Genomic DNA, 20,675 nt, shown 5'->3' with positions numbered 1-20,675 from the left:
AAAATTTATCATTTTTAATAAATTATATAAAATCTCAAAAAATTTATTTCTTTTTACTAAAATGTGCATGATTTTTTATGCAAAATCTTTGGAATAAGTTACTCTTTTTTTTTTAATATTTTTATTGAAATATTTAATTTTTTAACTATCAACTGACATAAAAATAAAAGAAATAACAAAAAAGATAGACTTATCTTGTATTTTATGGATTTTAATTTTAATCTAGATATACGCTATCGTTCTTCCAGAAGAACAGTTGCGAAATAATTTTATTTTGTGATTTCTACTGGCACGAAGCTGTCCATTCTTTCAGAAGAGTGAGCATGTTTTTTAAAAATAACTAATGTATAATTATATTTAATTGGATCGATATGTTATACGAAAATATTGCAACATTTTTCGTAGTTAATATTTTAGGGGAATTTAAAAAAAATTTAAAGAGAATTATTTATTACAAAATATAATATGAAAATACAAAATATAAAATACAAATGATGTAAAAACTGATATGTTATGGATTGATTTATTTTTATATACACAAAATCAACGTTATTATCATCTTATCAATCTAATAAATTGTAATAATAATGGCGCGCCACACGCAATGACGTGCCATTCTTGATAATTATCTAACATATTGCCAAGTTTTATCATCGATTTTTATCTTTTCGTAATGGCATTCGAAATCTACGAGCGAAATTTACTAGAATTTGCGAAAATTCGTCATAATTCGGGTTCCATCGATCCACAAAATTACATTTCGTTCTCGTTAATTTTCGTTTTGCATTTACATTGACGAAAAAATTATCCGCTCGATGCAATTAAGGTTTTTCTTAATCGTGGCGTGCAACTGTTGCCGGCGATGCAGTGTTGGGAAATTCGGTTTTAAAGAGGAGAATCGAGCTTAGCTGGCAAGGGTGAAACAGTGACGTAACGCCGATCTGGTGCAATGCGGTGGCTGCGAACGTGGATATCTTCTTTTGTTAAAAACACGTAATGGAAATTACTTACAAAATTTTTGGAAAAAAGGGCCTATAAATAGAATAATTATTCGGTCAATTTATTTTTAATTAATTATTATATATCTAATGCAAAAGTTATTCGTGACAAAATAACAAATTTTGTGCAATGGATTCTCATGTGCATGTATTTATTATTATAATTTTCTCGTAATTTTTACGCAAAACAAATTCCACTGTTCGATGCATTATTAATTAAACTATTCTAAAACACTTTTTACTACAACGACACTGTAATAATTTTAAAAATTTAATAAAATTTATATTTGTTCCTATATATTTATCTTATCTCACTGCTTAGTCTTTAATGCGGTATACATAAGTTGTATGATAATTAAAATAAAAAAAAAATTTTGAGATAAAACAAATGAAATTAATTTCAGAAGTAACAGAAATCAAAATAAATATTATATTTTTCAATAAGAAAAGAAATCGTTCCTCGTGCTTTCAATCAACTATTCTCATAGCGCATAAGCTCGTCGTTTCAAAGGGTAATGTCTTCGCGTTAACGAGTTTGACGATCCGCTCTAACAATCGGAGATTGTCAACGTTTATTCGTGCCTGAGAATCATTCCGAATCGTGTCCATCCGCTAAATTTTGATAGTGGTTTTGCCTTATCATTCGATCAAGTAATAACGAGACACAGTTTGCGGACTCTCGCCCAGCTGCGTCGTTATTATGCAAATGACTCTGATACGCCTACCGTTCACCTATCTCTATCGTAATATGCCTAATCTGGCACTGCCGGAGGATGTGTGCAAAAAGTCATTGAAAGGCTTTGCGTGCGGATACAATTGTATGCGTTTCGAGCCAATGAGACACTACGTCGCCTCGTTTCGTACCCTTCCATCGCGAAATTATACATAAGTACAAATGCAAATGTTGGGAAATGAGACATAATATTACAGTGCTGTGTAATTGGAATTGATTAAATGAATAAATTTTAAAAATTTTTTTTAGTTTTTCATAGGTTAAATTCTATAATTTTTCAATAATTTTTCATTTTATTTTAGTAATTGTAATGCTCAATTAGAATTTTTTAATGAATTATAAAGAATTGATATTAAATTGTGATTTAATGACAAATTTAGCGTATTAATCTTTTTTTTTCTTTTTATAATGAAATTTTTAGAGACTTTTTAGAAAATTGATTTTTAAGTAAAGTTAGAAGGTAAAATTAACCGTTTAAAAATATTTTATTATATTTTAATCATAAAAATCATAGATTTATTTTTCAACATTTTACATATTAAATAGACGAAATAAGATACATAGATGTTCTAAGATTTTCCCGCCAAATGATATCATTTTACATTCCAAGAATCTGTTATACAAATATATATTTTTGAATCCACCAGATATCTTTACTTCCCATTTCTATCTCTATATATAGAATATTTCATCAAAAATTGAGTTATTTTTCTGATGAATTTTAGATAAGGAAATAAAGTCAAGTGGATCTTGAAATATTCGTTTTTCGTCAAATTTTAGCTCGATATTTTTGTTGTATTTTACTTTGCAGAAATTAATTTTTTCTTTAACTTTTTTATATCTTTTTCAATTTTTAAAAATTCATATTTAACTTTTAAAATTTAAATTATGATAGAAAGAAAAAAATATATAATAACATTATTAAAAATGTAAGTCACATATAGTAATTTATTTTTTTTTTTAAATTCTTCGTGTATTCCATGTTGAAAGTAAAGATATAACGATTGAAAGCTGTTAAAATATTCATATTCCGAAATTGCTTGCTGTTTGTTATTTTTCTCAGAACTTCTCCAGATATGCTGCACACACGAATTTCCTGGAATTGAAAATAGTATACATAGAAAACACAAGTTGATTCGTAAATCTCTATTTTTGAAGAATCATAATTCATAAGTTGTCTTTGGTATTCAAAATCTTGAAAAATATTACAAAAAAAAAATAATTAATTTCTATCTAATATGTAAACAAAAATATATAACATTAAAGAAATTTTAATTTTTCACAATATTAAAATTTATTTTTACCATTGATATTTAATTTTAGAATTATATAGGTATTTATAAAGAAATGTGAAATCTTTGAATTTGTTCACTGTTAAATGAACAAATAAAATTTATTAAAATTGCAAATTAATATCAAAAAACTTTAACTAATAAACTTTGCATTTTATTTAAATAATGAATCTATGAATTAATTATTGATACTTTTTCAATATATCTATGAGAACAGATATAAAATTATATGTCATTTACGTGATATTAAAAATTATATTTTCTGCTATTATAATATTTATTTTTCTGTAGATGTTTTTATATGATAATAATGATTATTTCGATTGTTGTCATATAATTATGAAAAATGTTATTTTACGTATCAAAAATAATAAAATAAAATTTGTTCATTGTCGTTTAAAAAATCAAGCTTCAAAATTTATAAAATATATTTTGTTAATTTGAAAATTAATTTAATTTTACTTAAATTATTAATATTACTATTATCTTTCGAAATAAATACAATTTCATGTTCCAAAAAAATTTAATACCAAAATGAATATCGAATATCGAATATTATTCATTATATAATTTATAATTGAAGTTCATTATTATAAAATTAAAATAAAATATGTATGTATCTGAAAGCCGCAATGATTGCAGTGAACTTCTTTTTCCTTATTATTATTTAATTTGATAAAATAAAAAAAATAGCAATAAAATAATATATATAATCGAATTTCGAAACTTGAATTATTCAAGTATTCAGGTATATTATGTAAATCGAAAACGATACTGCAAACAGAAAGTTCAAAATCCTAGATAAAGGCACACCTAAGATATAGTGATCTAGCATTTGCTGTCCTAAGTACATTACAATATAATCTTTTCAACTCAGCGATTCATATTCATGTTGTAATCCATGATAACGATTCTTATCAAAACTTTTAACTGTATCCTAAAAAATGTGATCTTAAGAGAAGTATAGATAACGCTCTAAATTTTCAATCGATGTTTTACTTTTAAAAAGCCCACTCAAAGTATGTACAAAGACCCCGGTAACGGGAAATTAAACAACTTGTGAACCGTGGTAAATCGATGAAATTTCTAATAATAAGGGAAGGTCTTGGTACACGATTCTTTGAAGGACACTTCCTTTGAAGTGTCATCTATACTAATAGAGTTGAAACATGAGATTATAGAGCACTTTTTACAGAATGACGAGCAGATACATAAGGATTGTTAACAATGAGATCAGAAATTTGTTCTAAAATTTCTTTTATTTATTGAAACTTAATCGTAATTGCCAATTGAAGATTGGATAAATAAAATTTTTTTAAGAATGATTTAAATAGACATCGTATTTTATTTTTGATATATGGAACGATTTTGTATCTATTAATGATAGATAATTATTATAATTTAAAGATATATTTGAAGTATTTGAATAATTTTATTGTATAATAACATTATTAAAATAAGATTAAAATAAGAAAAAAATAAGAATAAGAATTATATAGGGAAAAATAATAGGAAAAATATGTTCTGAAATATTGTATTTGTATTTTGTACAGGGAAGATCTGAATAAAAGATTTCAATAGACCTTTATAGTGTCTATGGGATATATTTTCAAGTTCACTCTGTTACATCATTGAGATCTTGAATGGTCGTATACGACAGGTCGTTGATCCTAATGGCATGTACATTCCTCTCTTTCAACGAGCGATATTTATATGACCAATTGTTTACTTAAAAAAGTTATTAAAGATATTATAAAAAGAACATGCCCGTATAGTAAATTCAATAAATTATTAACATTCAATGTGAATCTTTTTTTTTTAAATATCACGTATGAAACTTAAATATATAAAAATTTAAGATTGTTTTTATGAAAATAAAGATATATTTATTTTATTTATATAAAGCTAATAGAACTTTAAATCAGATTATTTTATTATTTATTTCTTTTTGAGATTTTATTTTCTCTTATATAGATAAAGATTTATTAAATTTTAGTCTATTCCATTTTCCCTTGTCTTATGTATGTCTAGCATCTTTGATCTCTCTTGGATTTTAAAATCAAATTCTTCTATTTCTTCCATTTCCTTTCCTTTCTCGATGAAAATTCTTTCATTGACCAACGCGATTCTTCAAAACTCAAGAAATGAAATTCAAAGCAAACTAAAGTAAACATATATATGTAGATATTATTATATTATATTAATATAGTTAATTATTAATAGTTCCATATTAGACGTATTAGATTCCTAATTCCATATTAGACATTTTGATTAATATTTATAAACAATTGAAATATTTCAAGAATTTTTTTTACAATAAATATACTTTCGATTCGAACACATCTGAAACTTTTGTACGATTCTTTGTATGCGGATGACGAGTTTTCTTTTTGTTATCGTTGCATCTAGATTTGCACACTCAAATAAAAAGAACGAACGGGGCGAATGCCATCAACTGTAAGCGCTATTGTATAATTAGGAGCTTCGCATATCGCGTAGACAATTGTCGCTTTCGACAGATGAGATTGCTTACACGATGCAAATTGCTGGCTTATGAACGTTTAGCGATAATGAAACCACGTTTAATGATTCGTTAGAGCGTTAGGGATATGCGGGATATTGAATATGGAAATTTGTCATGTTGAATATGAAATTTATGGAACTTGTAATTACGTGTAAACTATAGAGTTATCTAAATGCATATTTATAAAGAATTTATACGATAGAGGAAAATTGTTTAATTGTATTTGCTCTTTTATCGAGGATGAAGAATGATTGATTTAAGTATAAAATGATATGGAATTTAAATTAAAATGTAATTGTGAATGAAATAAAATATTTACTAATATCTGATAAGCACTTTGGAAATAATATAATATTTTAATATCATTCTTTTAAATTGCCCAAGGAGTTAAAATTAACCTCTTATTATTACTTGTAAATATAAATTAATATTACTAGATTGAGCATATTGATTAAACATTTGAATATCTATCGTATAACATTGATCAAAATTAATATTGATCTTCAGAGTACAAACAGTAATGACTCAATTAACAGAATTTCATATTTGAGTTAAATTCACGTATCAGCATAATATGTAAATCAATATCTCGTTTATGCACAACAGAGATACAATTATGCAATGATTTAAAATTACAAGATATCCAAACATCAAAATTACTCCTTGCAAATGGCCAAACATAGTAATGAGTATTTAACTTTCAGCAGATAACTGTTGTTGTTTCCTCTTCGATACATTTCGGTTTAATTTTAGCGTGCGAAATTTATTTAAGAACTGGCTCCGCTGTTGATTCTAATTTTATTATTTCTAAAATGCGTTTCCGCGCGTAACTATTTACAAGGTTTTCGACTTTTATTAAAAATTATACTTTGTAATAAAGAGCGAGATTTAATTGTCACTATTGCCCTGTTTTACTTCGTCTCATTTTATAATTGAAAATTTTGATTGAAGTATCTTGAAAATTAATTTATACAATTATCATATACAAATATGTTATAAACTTTAACACATTGAAAACATCATTAGATTATCAAATCAATTATCAACTTTTTTAAATCAATTATAAAAGATTTTCTTAATAATAATTGAAACATTTATAAATGTTTAAATAGAGAATCTTGTAAAAAATTATTTTTAAAGCTAATTAAAAAACGGAAATATATCACACCTTGAATCATTGTTATGCGAAATCTAAACGAAATTTACATTTCTCTCTCTTTTTGAAAATTAAAAATCCGCATTTTTCGACATTTAATAATCTTTCAAGAAAGTCAGAGAATGCAGGTTCCCGCGCAATTAAGCCACACTCGTTACACTTACAAGTAAAGAAGTTTTCACACCTGTGCTCCATAGCAAGAGAAGAATTTCATTTCAAGGAAATTTCACGTAATAAGGAATTGCGAATGGATGGAGCGGGCAGGGAATTTGTGGGAAATTCAACGTGGACTTGGTACGTAGAGAGGAAATAAACGATCCGGAAAAATCGATAAACCGGAAGGATTCGTTTGGACGAATATGCGAGAACTGAGGAAGAAAGTGTAACACAATGAAAATCGATGATACGTTGTTACGAAAGAAGTTTTTCCATGAAAAATAAAAAGAAATACGTATTATAAATTAGCAATTCTCGTGTTAGCTCAAATATAGATACATATATATACTATAATCTAATTAAAAGAAAAATATTTTCTATTTAAACGCAATTCAAATTAATATAAATATACATTTCTTTGCATTTCTCCCAAACGGAGATGTTCGACAATTGAAAAGTTAAAAAAGAACTACCATCTCACAAACGAAACGAAATGTTTCACACGTTCCTAAAAGAGGGAATAGAAGGTAAACAAGCATGAAACATTTCAATTTCCCGTCACAATGTTCTTTCATTATCACCGAACACTCTTGATTCCGACTTATCACGTTCCACCAACCAACTCGCTATTCTTTCGTGTAACAAAAAAAAAAAAGAAGGAGAGAAAAAGGAGAAGACCTCAACAAAAGCAAGCCTGATTCATAGAGCCCTATCATTGTCGAGGGGGAATAAAAGGCGCGAAGCCAGTGTTCGATGATACCTTCATTCCGAAACCACAAAAGATGAAGGGCGCGAACACGATCGTTACGTCGTATCAGAAAATAAGGGTAGTACGAAATGATAAATATACGCGTGATCTGTTATACCTGTGGAAATGTCGATAGCGTATTACAGTGTATATATATATATATATATATATATATATATATATATATATATTTCCATTGTTTTCCCTATTAAACTCGTAAGAGAGATCGATCTATGGTGTTGGCAGAGAGATCTTTGGATGAGAGATACCACCAGGTCTGAGTGGGTTGAAAGTAATCAAGATCATTCTCTCAAGATGAAAGGCTTTAAAGGTGGGAGCAGAAAGGTCAAGTGCCGAGGACCGCCCATCGACTTTCGACATAGACTCGTTCCTTCCACTACGGTCACTGTAATTTGCATTGAATATTTCACCTTGTACTTGCTCCTCCGCTTCCTATCACGCTCGTCTCTGTGCACTTGCATTGTTCTCGTTGTTAATGTACTTATGTACTTGGCTACTCATACGTAAAGTCAATTTGAATCGTTATGAGATGTGGCCGAATGTTATACAGAGTGTATTCGTGTAAGGATTGTAATTCATAATTGGATTATGAAATGGGATTAAGAAAGTTCTAAAAAATTAAGAGTAATCGAATTGGATTATTTGATTTTGAAGGGAATTCGAATGTTTATATATTTAAATACTTGTGTGAAGTTGGTTAATAGAATAGGGATATGTATATTTTATTTGATATATTTTTCTGTCATTTTTTTTATTTATATTAATGTTTATTATTTTTTGTTTGTATTGTTGCAGGTATTTATATGCTTCAGACATCAGCTTAATAAGCGGCATAAAATATACAATATTAGGTATGTTTGGAAATTATTATTAATTTAATTTGTTGGATGTAGAATCTAATAGAAATACGAAAATGTTTTTAAAAAATAATTTTATTTTGTTTCTTTTTTTTGAATCTTAATTTCTTTAAACGAAAAAAAAAAAATATGTAGGTAGTTACATGAAATTGTGGTTTAAGATACACAAAAAGATAAAATTGCCTTAAAAAGATAAATAAAAAAATACGCATTATAGAACACCTGAACAAACACATGAAATTAAATCTATCATAAATTTACTTTGCACATTTTCTAAAATTAGCATTCTTTATTATCACAACTTAAATGCGAAGTAGCAAAAAAAAAAAAAAAAAAAAATATGATAAATATCTCAAATTACAAAAATACTATAAATGTTACAGTTAATTTTTGACATTCTTTTTAACCATAATTGTATAATATCTTTTCAATTTATAAATAATCACTTCTAACTATCACTTATCTTGATGTAAAAGATATATTGATACTTATTTTTTAACCCATTTTAGATAGATAAGATTGAATGATCAATTTTAGAAACTGACATGATAGTATTCAACATCAGTGAGCTAAAATAAATTATCCATTTACATCCATATAAATCAAAGAATTATAAAAATCCATTTTCTAATATAATATAATAATATATTTTCAGTTTCAGTTTAGTTTTTAGTAAATAAAATTAAATGTATTTGATTATTAGGTAAGTAAATTAAAAAAAAAATTTTTTTGTTACTATTTTTTAAATATTTTAACGAGTGTATTGATTCGAGATAATTATGTATTAGAAGAGTGTGCTTATCTAAATAATGATTAATAATTATAACAAGCTGTATTAATCAAATATTTATCACCTTTTTACTTAAGATTTCAAGAACATTTGTAAAAAATTATTCAATCATTCTAATACATATTTTCGATTTATATTAGTATATTTGGTGTTACTAATATAATTTTATTTAATCAGCAGAAAAATGTGTTAATATTTGAATTATTAAAACTTTTTTGAGAGTAAATGTGTACCAAAAGTACACATATTTATTATCATATTGCTAACAAATGTTTGTCAAATTATTCATGATATATTTAATATGGATTCGTAATAAGTTAAAGGGGGTATATTATCACATATTGTTTTAAAAAAATATATTTTTTCTACATATTTGTGAATCTCATCTTCGATTTAAATGGTTTATAGAGATTGATATTTTTTTTTAACTTATTATTATGCATTTTGATGTATCAAATACATCAAATTTTAACGCGTGTTCAAGATAAGAGATTTATTATCTCGTCAAAAATCTCATTTTTAACAAAATATTTTCGTTTCATACAAATGAATTTCATATTTTTATTTTAATATATTATTAAATAAGTTTTATAATTTTTATTACAAAATGAGATAATAAATTTAAAAAATTTTAAATTTTAATATAAAAAAAAATTTAGATAATGAAATAATAGTTTTTCTATAATTTTAAAAGTAAAATAATAGTATGTAATATAATTATGTATAATGTATATGAATATTTTCACCTGTGAAAATTATACGAAAGTATTTCTGGCGCGAAATATTGAAATAAAAACGTGTGAAATGTCTTTGTAAATCACTAAATTGTCTAAAAGAGTTAAACAGCAAATTTCTTTGTAAGCTTTTACTAAGTGTTACTCGTGTTCAACCGTGAAATATTCGAAAGAAATGAATTTTACCGTGTCTTTGAAAGATGTGAAACCGTGTCACGTGAGTTACTCACGTGCCATGCATTCCTCTTTTTCCGTCTCGACAATTTAATTTACACGTCTCGCTGTTGAGCCTAGACTTCGTAAAGACCTTTCATAAAATGGCTTATAAATTCATGATATATAACTCTGTCTGCTTAGAATATTTCAAATAAGAAACAAAAATGTTACGTATGATATTTGTAGAGTTTATACCTATAGGGGAAGTTTTATGAATTTGAGGACTCTTAATTCTCTATTTTTGATCATACGAGATCAGAAAATATATTCATATATATGTAATTAAATTTTAATTTGAAAAATCACTTGCAAAATTCTTATTAATTATTTCCATATAGATTCGACAAATAAAAATACACGAAGGATTAGCCATAAGTATTACAATTACACATTAAATATAATATAATAGCTTTATAAATGAAAGTATAAAGAAGATTTAGAAATCACTTTTATTCTTCTTAACTAGAATTTATTCGAGCTTTCAATTATTTATAACTTAATAAACAACATGTCAACATCAATTTTTATATTTCTTTCGTTATATCTAAAAGAAGTCACAAATATATCGACACCTTGAATATTCGAACTTTCTTTATCACTAGCAAACCATTCAATTTTCATGGGAAAAAGGAAAGTTTAAAAGAAACGTGGAAAAGACTGGTTCGCTCGTCGTTTATCCAGTCTGGTTTTCTTCCTTGGTCGGCGTTAGACGAACCAAATAGTCAAACGATGAGTCATAAACGACGGAAGAGTCGGACATTCTTTATCCCCCAGTTTCCATGTGCCGCAAGTCAGTTTGTAGTCACCATGTGCATGTGCATACTAACTCTTGCTCGGGTACAGACACTTTTCATGGTCTCGTTCGGAAGTTTACTCGCTTTACCGCGCTTACTCGCGCGGAACCATCTTTTTCCATTCCTGTTTCGTTTTTGTCGGAAATTTTTTATTGCTTCTCGCTCAAAATACTTCTCAGTTCGAAATAAAAAGTCTTTTTCATATTCTTGACAAAATTTTTGTTCGTTACGATCGTTAATGAAGTCTGTGAAAGTTTGTGTATTTAATATTCTTTTTCTTCGATATTGTCTGTGTTCGTTTAATTAAATATAATAATAACTATTATTTATTGCATAATATATTATTTATCGATCAATTTCAATCTCTTATTTGGCTTTATTAAAATTTATTAATTCAGAAAAATTAGAATATAAATTGTTAGAGCAGTTTGAATTCAGTTATGCATAAAATTTCCATGTTTTTCTGGCAATATATTTTTTTTAATAGTAGAACTTTCTTTGAAGATTCTTTGTTATTGGAACAAGAGAAACAAGTGAATTTCGTTGCTGAATCATCAGAATAGCAATCAATGTTCCTAAAGTTCTCTCCTATCCTGTGTATTTGTGTCATCCAGTTCTCCACTTCTCCTAAGTTCGATAGTAATATCACTTCCGATCGATTAGAGGGAGGATGCCTCTGCAATAGTGGTACAATTAGAAAGGGGATGATTGGTTTTACAAATTTCCGTTTCTCTTTGTGTAAATATGATTAGTATAACAAAAATATAAATAAGAAAATTAAATAATTTTAAAAACTGGAAACATATATATATATATATTTTTTAGAGATTAAAATTATTAATTATTGTTTGTCTTTGTTTTATTTCTTTCAAAAATAAATTACAATTTTAATTGTAATTTAAAACATTACAAACTATTTATATTATATAATGCAAAAAGCAATTTATCTTCTATGCTTATTAATTTATCATTAATTTACTTTATTAGATAATCCGATAATCCATTACTTGCATTAGCGTGAAATTCCTCAGGAAAGACGTAGTAGCGTAGTATGTGATCAACAGTTGTCCTTGACAGTGACTATTTCTTCAGATATTCTTCACGATCCATGATAAACGTTTATTTCAGTTTTAAAGATCGTTGCTCCGCGAGCAGAAGCATTTATTAAAAGATTTCGAAAGTGAAAAGATGGAATTTTCATCACGAAAAAGTGGCATAGCACGTTTTCAAGAAAGACGTACAATTACAGTGGGTTCATTTATCATTCTTGTCGCAACGAAATGAAAGTTTTTTAAATTAATATTTAATATATGTGTACGTAGATATTATCATATGCCAGAAAAATTTTTCTGTCGATGATTATCGTTCTGAAAGAAATTTTAAATATTTTAATGCTTTTGTTGATGCATCTGATAAGTTTTGATGCGTGATTTGATGATTATTTTAATCACTTAATGCAAATAATGCTTTTAAAATTCATGTGTTAACTTAATTGTAATTTTTATAGATAATTTGTACATAGATATTTTTTCTAGAAACTTGTTTCTCGTTGTATATTGTTTATTCAGTATAAAAGATGTCTATATCATAAAAATTATACGAATAAGTCAAATAAAATTTACGAAAGCAATGTGTTATTTATCATAATAAAAATAGGTAGAAAAAAAAATTAGAAAAGAAATTGAATACATGCAAAATATATAATGTACGCTTTTCTCTTGAAATTAATTACATTCTTGTTACAAGAGGAACGTTATCATTAGGATTGTAAATTCAAAATGATGAAAGTTATTATGGTATCATAAATGTCACCATATGAAATTAAATTATTAAGAAATAAATTTATTATTAAATTATTTATTATGAAGCAATATATAAACTTCCTTTTCCTCGTCACATAGAATAAATGTATTTATCCCGCAAAATCGATGCTGACGTAACTTGCAATCGATTTCACCTGTCTCCATTCACGCGATGAAAATAAACCGCAATTTCGTTGAGTCGAACGTGCTCTTGATAAGACGATTTCGAATCAAATCATCGTATTTTGAATCGAATCGATGCTTATTCATAAAGTTTGAGAAAATCAGGCTAAAATTTAGTGGAAAAATATTTTAAATACCATTTTAAATAAGAATTATTCTATTTTAAGCAATAGCTGTGGATATCATGAACAGTTTGTGAAGCTCCAAGTGTGAAGTGTAGACGTATAACACATGTGGTTTGCATACATTATTGTAAATTGCTGTGTAAACTTTTATACATCACTTTAATCATATCGATTTCATTTGTTTATTTTCTTCATTTTTTTCTTCGAAAAATAGTATAATTTTCACTTAAAAGTAGTTCTTTCTCTATATTTTATTATAGTATTATTTTATTTTAAATTATTATTATAATAAACGTAGTAATAACATTTTTATAGTAACATTTTCTACTTTCTTTTTGATTCGTAAGAAAGATCATCAATATTTTTTTAGGAAGATGAATTTATATTTATAATAACTTTTACGTTGTTTTTCATAAATATAAATTCCTATAAAAAAAGTGTTTTATGCGAGCAACGAAGAGAAAAGGAACATAATATATAATTAAGAATTTTTTTCTTTCTTCATCATTTATTTAAATAAAAAATTAATTATTTATACAACGAACGAAGAGAAACACGATCAATATCTAACAAAAAATTTAACGAAAAAATTTTCAATCCTCTTTCAACACGCTCATTTAAAGAAAGATTAAATTATTCGATACGGTGCATAATTTAAAAGAATTAAAAAGAAGGGGGGGAAAAATCAAATTATAAAAAGCGTGAATGGGAATTGAACATAATCCATTTCTGTAATAATTGCACGGTGAATCATGATCATTACGTAATCGTCGATTACTCAATGTGACACGTTGCGATCTATTAAAAAAAAAAAAAAAATATGCAAAAAAACACGAATGTCTCGAAGATGGTTCACCGTTTGCTTTCCCGCCTTCATCAACTCGTCGCCAGCTGGCCTTTATTAAAATGCGTCGTGCCTTGTGTGTGCATCGCACGTTCTGTTCACGACCGGCGTTGCTCGTTTCGTAATCCTTTAATCTTGCGCCGTTCGCAAACCGATGAAAACCATCTTTAAACTTAAAGACGCACGTCCCTGTTCCGCGTGGGTTTGGAAACTATAATTACTGTAATTTAACATCGTTTCTTTTCCATTTTTCTTCTTTCTTTTCTTTTTTTTTCTTCGGTATATTACGATGAAAATTTTCCAATATTATTTTTGAAATTTATCTATGAATAATATATTGTATTACATAAATATCTAATCCTACTGTATAAATATCTAAATCTATCGTAAAAATCCTTTAATCTATGATATCTAACGTCGATTATACGTAATAATTTCTGTGTGTATCGCATGTGTATCAATATTTACGAGGAAATCGCGATTATTTCATGTACTATAATTATATTTCCTTTCACCACGTTGTAATACATTTGCGTAGAATGAAATTACAATAGAGGAGATGCTGTTTGAAACGTTTAACAGTTGGCTCTCCCATTTTTTTGAGATACATTTGTGAATAGAATTAGTGACCGTTACCGCTATTTTTACAGATTGCTTCGTTGAATATGGCCTATTTTCCTTTCTAAGAAGGTAACATTTGTTTGCAAGATTTGTGTGTTATACGTGAATCAATAGAAAAGTCATTTTTTTTCTTTTTTTAATAAGTATTTTAATAAATTATTTTCTAAATAATATTGTAAATATTATAAATATCTTTAAAAGTGTTATTAATATCTTTGATATCACAATAGGCCATCTTTCTAATAGGAAGTTAGAAACTAATAATAATTAAGAATCAATTAGGAAAAAATTTTATTTATGAGAATTCTTCAAAAAGATATACAAATTTTTTTAAATTAAGATAGAAAAAAATTATTTTTTTTTATGTATTAATAAATTACATGCATTAAATTTTACGTTTAATAATATATATTTATGATCTTTAAAATATAACAATTTTAAAATACATATAAATATGAAATATATGAAAACCTTTTATACATCAACGGTGTTACTAACAACTTTCAAAACGTGTATTATATATCGCTTCTAATTTTTAGGAAGAAAGGAAAGTATCGCAGGTACAAACAGGTTATGCTACACTATGTAAAATTGTATATATAGATAATGAAAAATTTGCATAAGTTTCAAGGAAAAATTGAAATAATTATTACAAAAATATTAATTATATATATTAACACATTTAAAAGCGATAAGAAAATTGTCAAAACGAATAACTAAAAATATTTAATAACTAATTAGTCAATTAGGAAATTAATTTTCATAGTAATTTTATCTGACTACTACTAGAAAACTAGAAAATTAATATTTTAATACGTATTTTAATTTCACATTAATTATAATATATAAAGTGAAATAACTTGATTATTTTTTAAATAAAATCATGTAATTTTTAATGTCTTAATCAATGCATTCATGGAAAAATAATAATCTATTTGTAATAAAAGAAACTATTAATTTAGAAAATTATTATTCGTAAAACTTATATGAAAAACAAAGAAGTTTCATAAAATTGCAATTAAAATATCTTCTTTTCTCATAAAAAATTAAAAGGAAAATGGCATTCTTTTTTTTTTTGTAAGGATAATGAAATTAAATGGAAAATGTATTTCACATTGTAATTATCATGTAATTATCATACGACGACTTTCTTCGCGTTTGATTCCGACATTTGCAGAGAAATCGATATCTAACGAAGTCGTAGAAATCAGTCGATGTCCTATTTCCGAGCCGCATTAATGCGTACATCATTTGCAATGCAAATATCGAACGCGCATCGTTGCAATCCATTAAACCTTCCGCATCGATCCATAATCGCACATTCTAGTTGTCTAAACAGCATTGAAAAACGATGACGTATGAAAACGAATTTTCAAATCGAATTTTATTTTGCTCTGACTTCATGTAAACAACGGTGTTATCGATCATTCTTTTCGATATGCAAATACTCGATTTGTCACAGTTTATCGAAAATTAAAAGAACACGATGATGACTCGTATAATTTTTTTATTTTGAACAACTTTCAAGTTTAAATTGTACGAGGAAATTTTTATTTGGGAAATTGAGCAGTGTTGGACAAAGCATTTAAATAATTTTTTTTACATAATCCAGTTACATTTTTATTAAATAATATTACTATTTATTCTGAAGTTAATAATTATCGAAATATTTGTAAATGTACAAAAAGTAGTAAAATTCTATTTTAATCGAAATATCATTAAATCTAGAAAGATAAAAACCTAATTATTTCAGTAATTTTTATTTAAAATATATTTTTGGATATTTCACATGATTTATTCCATATGAATAAAATTAATTTTCTTTTTTCTATTACCAAGCAAGTTTTTTGTACGATAAATGAAAGAGGAATGGTATTGCTGAATATCGTTTATTCTCGAGCGATCTAATATTCTGCTCACGTAGTGTATAATCCTCAATTGACAAAAGATCGTACGAGTTCAATATCCTGATGCTAATGTCTCTTTAACATGAGATTTCAAAGTAGACCATCTTAAAATCTTATACATTAAATTCTATTTTATAAAGTAAATTACTGATTAAAATGCATTGATACTCTAAATATGAAAAAATATAAATTAATTAAATCGTGATGTCATAATGCCATAGATTTTTTTATAAACAAAGTAAATATACGTTAATATTTCAAATTAAATCAATAATGATTCCATTATTTTCTTATAGATGCATATAATATATAATATAATAAAAAGAATGTTAGGATAATAAGGATAGACTTTTTATATTTTTTTAAATAAGATGGATCAATTTGTTGATTCGCTAAATCGAACATGAACATTTATTCAAAGTTTTATCCAGTAATGAATTCCGTTCCATCGGGGTGAAACGGAAGCAGAAAGTGAAATCGACGTTCCGGTATAGTCAGATTCACCGCGATGGCCCTGAAACTTTCTACCATCGTAGATCCCTGTTTAGACCATGAATCCGTTTGACGTGGCATAATTACAGTGTATAATGAAAGAAATCAAGATGAAGTTTAAAGTTCATCGATTTCTATCACTATGCTACACCGTTTACCTAATAAACTAATTTTTGGGATATGATAAAATATTATTAATATTTAAACTATGGATTTTTATAAAAATACATGGTTTTTTTATATTACATACGTTTGTATAAAGGATATAAATTACGTGTTATATATTATAATTTGATACGTATCTTGAAATATTCTTTAATAAATTCATTACATTATTTATTACATTATATTAAATTTATAAACTTTTAAGATTTGAGATACCCATCCTTCTCATTCTTCGAAGCGATGAAACACAAGAATTGGAAGTAACATTACTATATTATACTCTTTCAGATTTCAAGTTATCTGTATGTCCTCTGTTCTTTCGGCTCCCATTTCGCATATACAAATTTCCGTGAAAGCCCATCAACATTCAGCAAAATAAATTAGCGAAAGAACATTCACCGGGATGTGGAAAACATATCTTGAAGCGGCACACGTGTTCGCTCAAGCTTGCACGCGAATCCTGACGGAAATGTCGTTCGCGGTCGACGCTTTAAAATGTCGCAATCCGGAAAGCGTGACAGTAACCAAACGCTGCGCGTCCTCGCCGCCGTTTTAAACTCGTAGCTGTAAATGGATGTAATTACAGTTCAGACACGCTGGCCTCTTGTCGGACACGAATTTTTTTTATTTTTTCCCTTCCTCGACATTTTACGGAAGAAGGAACCGGCGTAACTCGATTCTCATTACACGGTATTCTATCTTTATTTCCCTCTGTTCACGGTTTTTCAAGTACACCTCTTTTCAATCCACTCGCGTGAATTTGAATTCCTTTCAACTAAGTAATTCGCAAAATCGCGTGCAAAATTTCGTGAAAGTTTAATGAAAGTTTCTGTGTGAAAGGGGGATGTGGAAATGAAATATTTCGCGGTTTTTGAAAATTTTTTAGGATCGATTTGTTTTTTTCTTTATTTGTATGTAAAAAAAAAGGAAAATATTCTATGTTAGAAAATAATTTCTATGTTAACATCCGCAATAATCAATAATAAATTAACAAATCTTTTATATAAACGCGAGTTAATCATACTTGCAAATCGATCATGGTATCATTTTATACCGTTGAAACATGATCTGCTTTAATGCATTAAAGAATGCATTTCATTGATATACTATGTTATGAAGCATAACAGATATTGTCGATCGAAATGAAATAATTGTGCTATACTATGCTGTTACTATAGAAGATAATTTTTGTTTGTTATTAAAAATCATAAATATTAAAAATAAATACTGCACATATATTTATTCTTCTTTAATATATAAATTGCTAATAGGATTTTTTTTTAATTAACGTTTAAACATCATGTCATCCCCTTTTCTTAAATTGATTAATATTTAAATGTAATTTATCCGATTTACTTTTTATTTTTATATTTCCACATTTATAATTATTTCTCAATTAAATATGAGAATTTCGAAATCTTAATACGGCGCAATAAATTCTGTTACCAGCACAAAGGCTGTAAAGAAAGAAACGACAAAAGCCAAAGTTGAATCAACGATAAATCGAAGAACGCAGTATAACAAGGTGTCACATGAACAAAGCATTGCGCAATATTAACGCTTCCATACATGCATACGTTGCTTTATGTAACGAGAACAAATCAAACGAGAACGCGAATCGGAAAAGTATATCGTACTTCCGTACAAAGAGGTTGAGGATGAACGAGATGACTCATTTATGCAGATTCTATATGAGAACGAAATTCTGTTTTAGAGTAAAAGCTATATGCAAAAATGCTTTTTTGCATAATATCTTAGCTTTATATATGTTATCAAACCTTTGTTTACTTGGCTTCTGCAAACAATGTAATTTCTTTTGATTAAAATAGTTTCGTAACTTCATTTTTGTATTTTAATTTGCACAAATTTATTTTTCTGATTTATCTTTCTTTGTTTAAAGACACTTTGTTAGAATTAGAGACATAATACAATAACTTTCAAGCATTATTATTATTTTTTTTTTAGAACTAATTTGGGTGATTTTATAAATAATTTAATTTAAAATAAATTAATATTTCGATTTGAGAAAATTGAAATTATATATAGCAGAAAGAAAGAGAATTGTGTCAGTTTTATATATAAAGAATGAACTTTCATATATTAATTTTTTTCTGCTTAAAATAACTACTATATTTATATAGTGTAAGAAACCTTATTAATTTGTAGACATTAATTTGTAAAAGGGATTTTTGCTGGCTTTGCAAACTAAAATAAACAGAAGCCATGAATGAACAGGTATTTTTACGTTATATATTACGCATGTGACTTGTAGGTGTAACGTACGTTGTATTTAATATGTTAATATGTTACTATTTTTTCCCATTTGTATATTTTCTTTTCCGTACTGAATTGTTGAGATTCTTCGATACTATTCATCGTTAATGTTTTATTTAAAAGAAATTTCATTTCATTATTCTAATTTTATGGATTTAAACAAATATGAAGTTTCATAATTTCAGACGTCTAAAAGAAAAAAGGAAAATAAATGGAATAACATTTAAATAAAATATGTATAAAATATATTTTTTGCTCATAGCATATGATCTTTTATATTTCATAAATAATATAATTTTCATAGAATTTTTTTATTCCTTAACAAAAATGGAGATAAAAAAAAAAAGAAGAAAAATAAAGAAAAAAAGTTGATACTATTCTTTAATTTTTCATTGTTTATGATCTGACATAATGTTTCTAACTTTTGAAAATGATAAATAAAAAAACAAAGTATTCTATTAATATAAATTTATATTTTACATTTAATATATTTTTTATATTTTATATTTAATATATTATTTTTCATAGGATTCTTTAAATAATTTAGCCTTTAAAAAAGTAAGAACTGAAAAAATAAAAATAGACAGAAATCATCAATGAAGCCGCTATTTTCGTACCTTTTATACGAAACGAACCGCGTATTGTTTACGAGCATGCACAATGCCTCGTGATATGCTTCGTGAATGTACAGGTGCATCGTTGCATACCTCGAGCATTTCGACGTGCATTGTGAAAATTCGTTGTTGCGACACGAGTCTCATTCTCTTTCACAACGTGTACTACTACATAATACCACATAGTATTTTGTTTCGTGCTTAAATAAGCGTGTTTTTGAGAATGGAATATAGATTCGTTGTGCGAGTAATCGGAAATTAATTTCAATTTGTTTGATGTGGAATAGAAAGAAAGAAAAAGAAGAGAACAAAGGAGAAAGAAATTATATAGTTGCAAATGTGAGTGATTAAATGAATTCTATTTATACAGGTATTGAAATTGTAATTTACTATCAACTTTTATTATTATATATAAAAGTAGATACAGAGATAATTTTTAAATAATAATAGATACAAATATAAGAATCTTTGCATTGTGAATTTATGAGCAAGATACATTCTTTATAACAATACTATTCTTTAGATTTCTATTTTTTAGAGATAAAACATGAAATAAAGATGAGATTCTTAAAAATAACTATATTATGAAACTTAATTCATATTAAAATTATTGTAAATTTCAATTCAGA

At 26.4% G+C, this 20,675-nt stretch overlaps 1 protein-coding gene across 8 annotated transcripts in view; it reads left to right on the top strand.

The window, feature by feature from the left end:
• Positions 1-20,675, top strand: part of LOC108001349 (phosphofurin acidic cluster sorting protein 2) — a 74,240-nt gene that overhangs the window by 16,692 nt on the left and 36,873 nt on the right. For 2 of the 8 annotated variants that reach the window (XM_062075821.1, XM_017062301.3), the window contains exon 2: positions 8,424-8,479. The exons of the other annotated variants lie outside the window; for them this stretch is intronic. In XM_062075821.1, the coding sequence (XP_061931805.1) occupies positions 8,424-8,479 (56 nt within the window). The remainder of the gene's footprint in view (positions 1-8,423; positions 8,480-20,675) is intronic. 8 annotated transcript variants of the gene reach the window in all.

The sequence above is a fragment of the Apis cerana genome, linkage group LG5 (assembly GCF_029169275.1).
Source record: "Apis cerana isolate GH-2021 linkage group LG5, AcerK_1.0, whole genome shotgun sequence".
Classification (NCBI taxonomy): Eukaryota; Metazoa; Arthropoda; class Insecta; order Hymenoptera; family Apidae; genus Apis; species Apis cerana.
The sequence above is the reverse complement of the archived record's forward strand: the minus strand, read 5'-3'. Positions and strand labels throughout refer to the sequence as shown.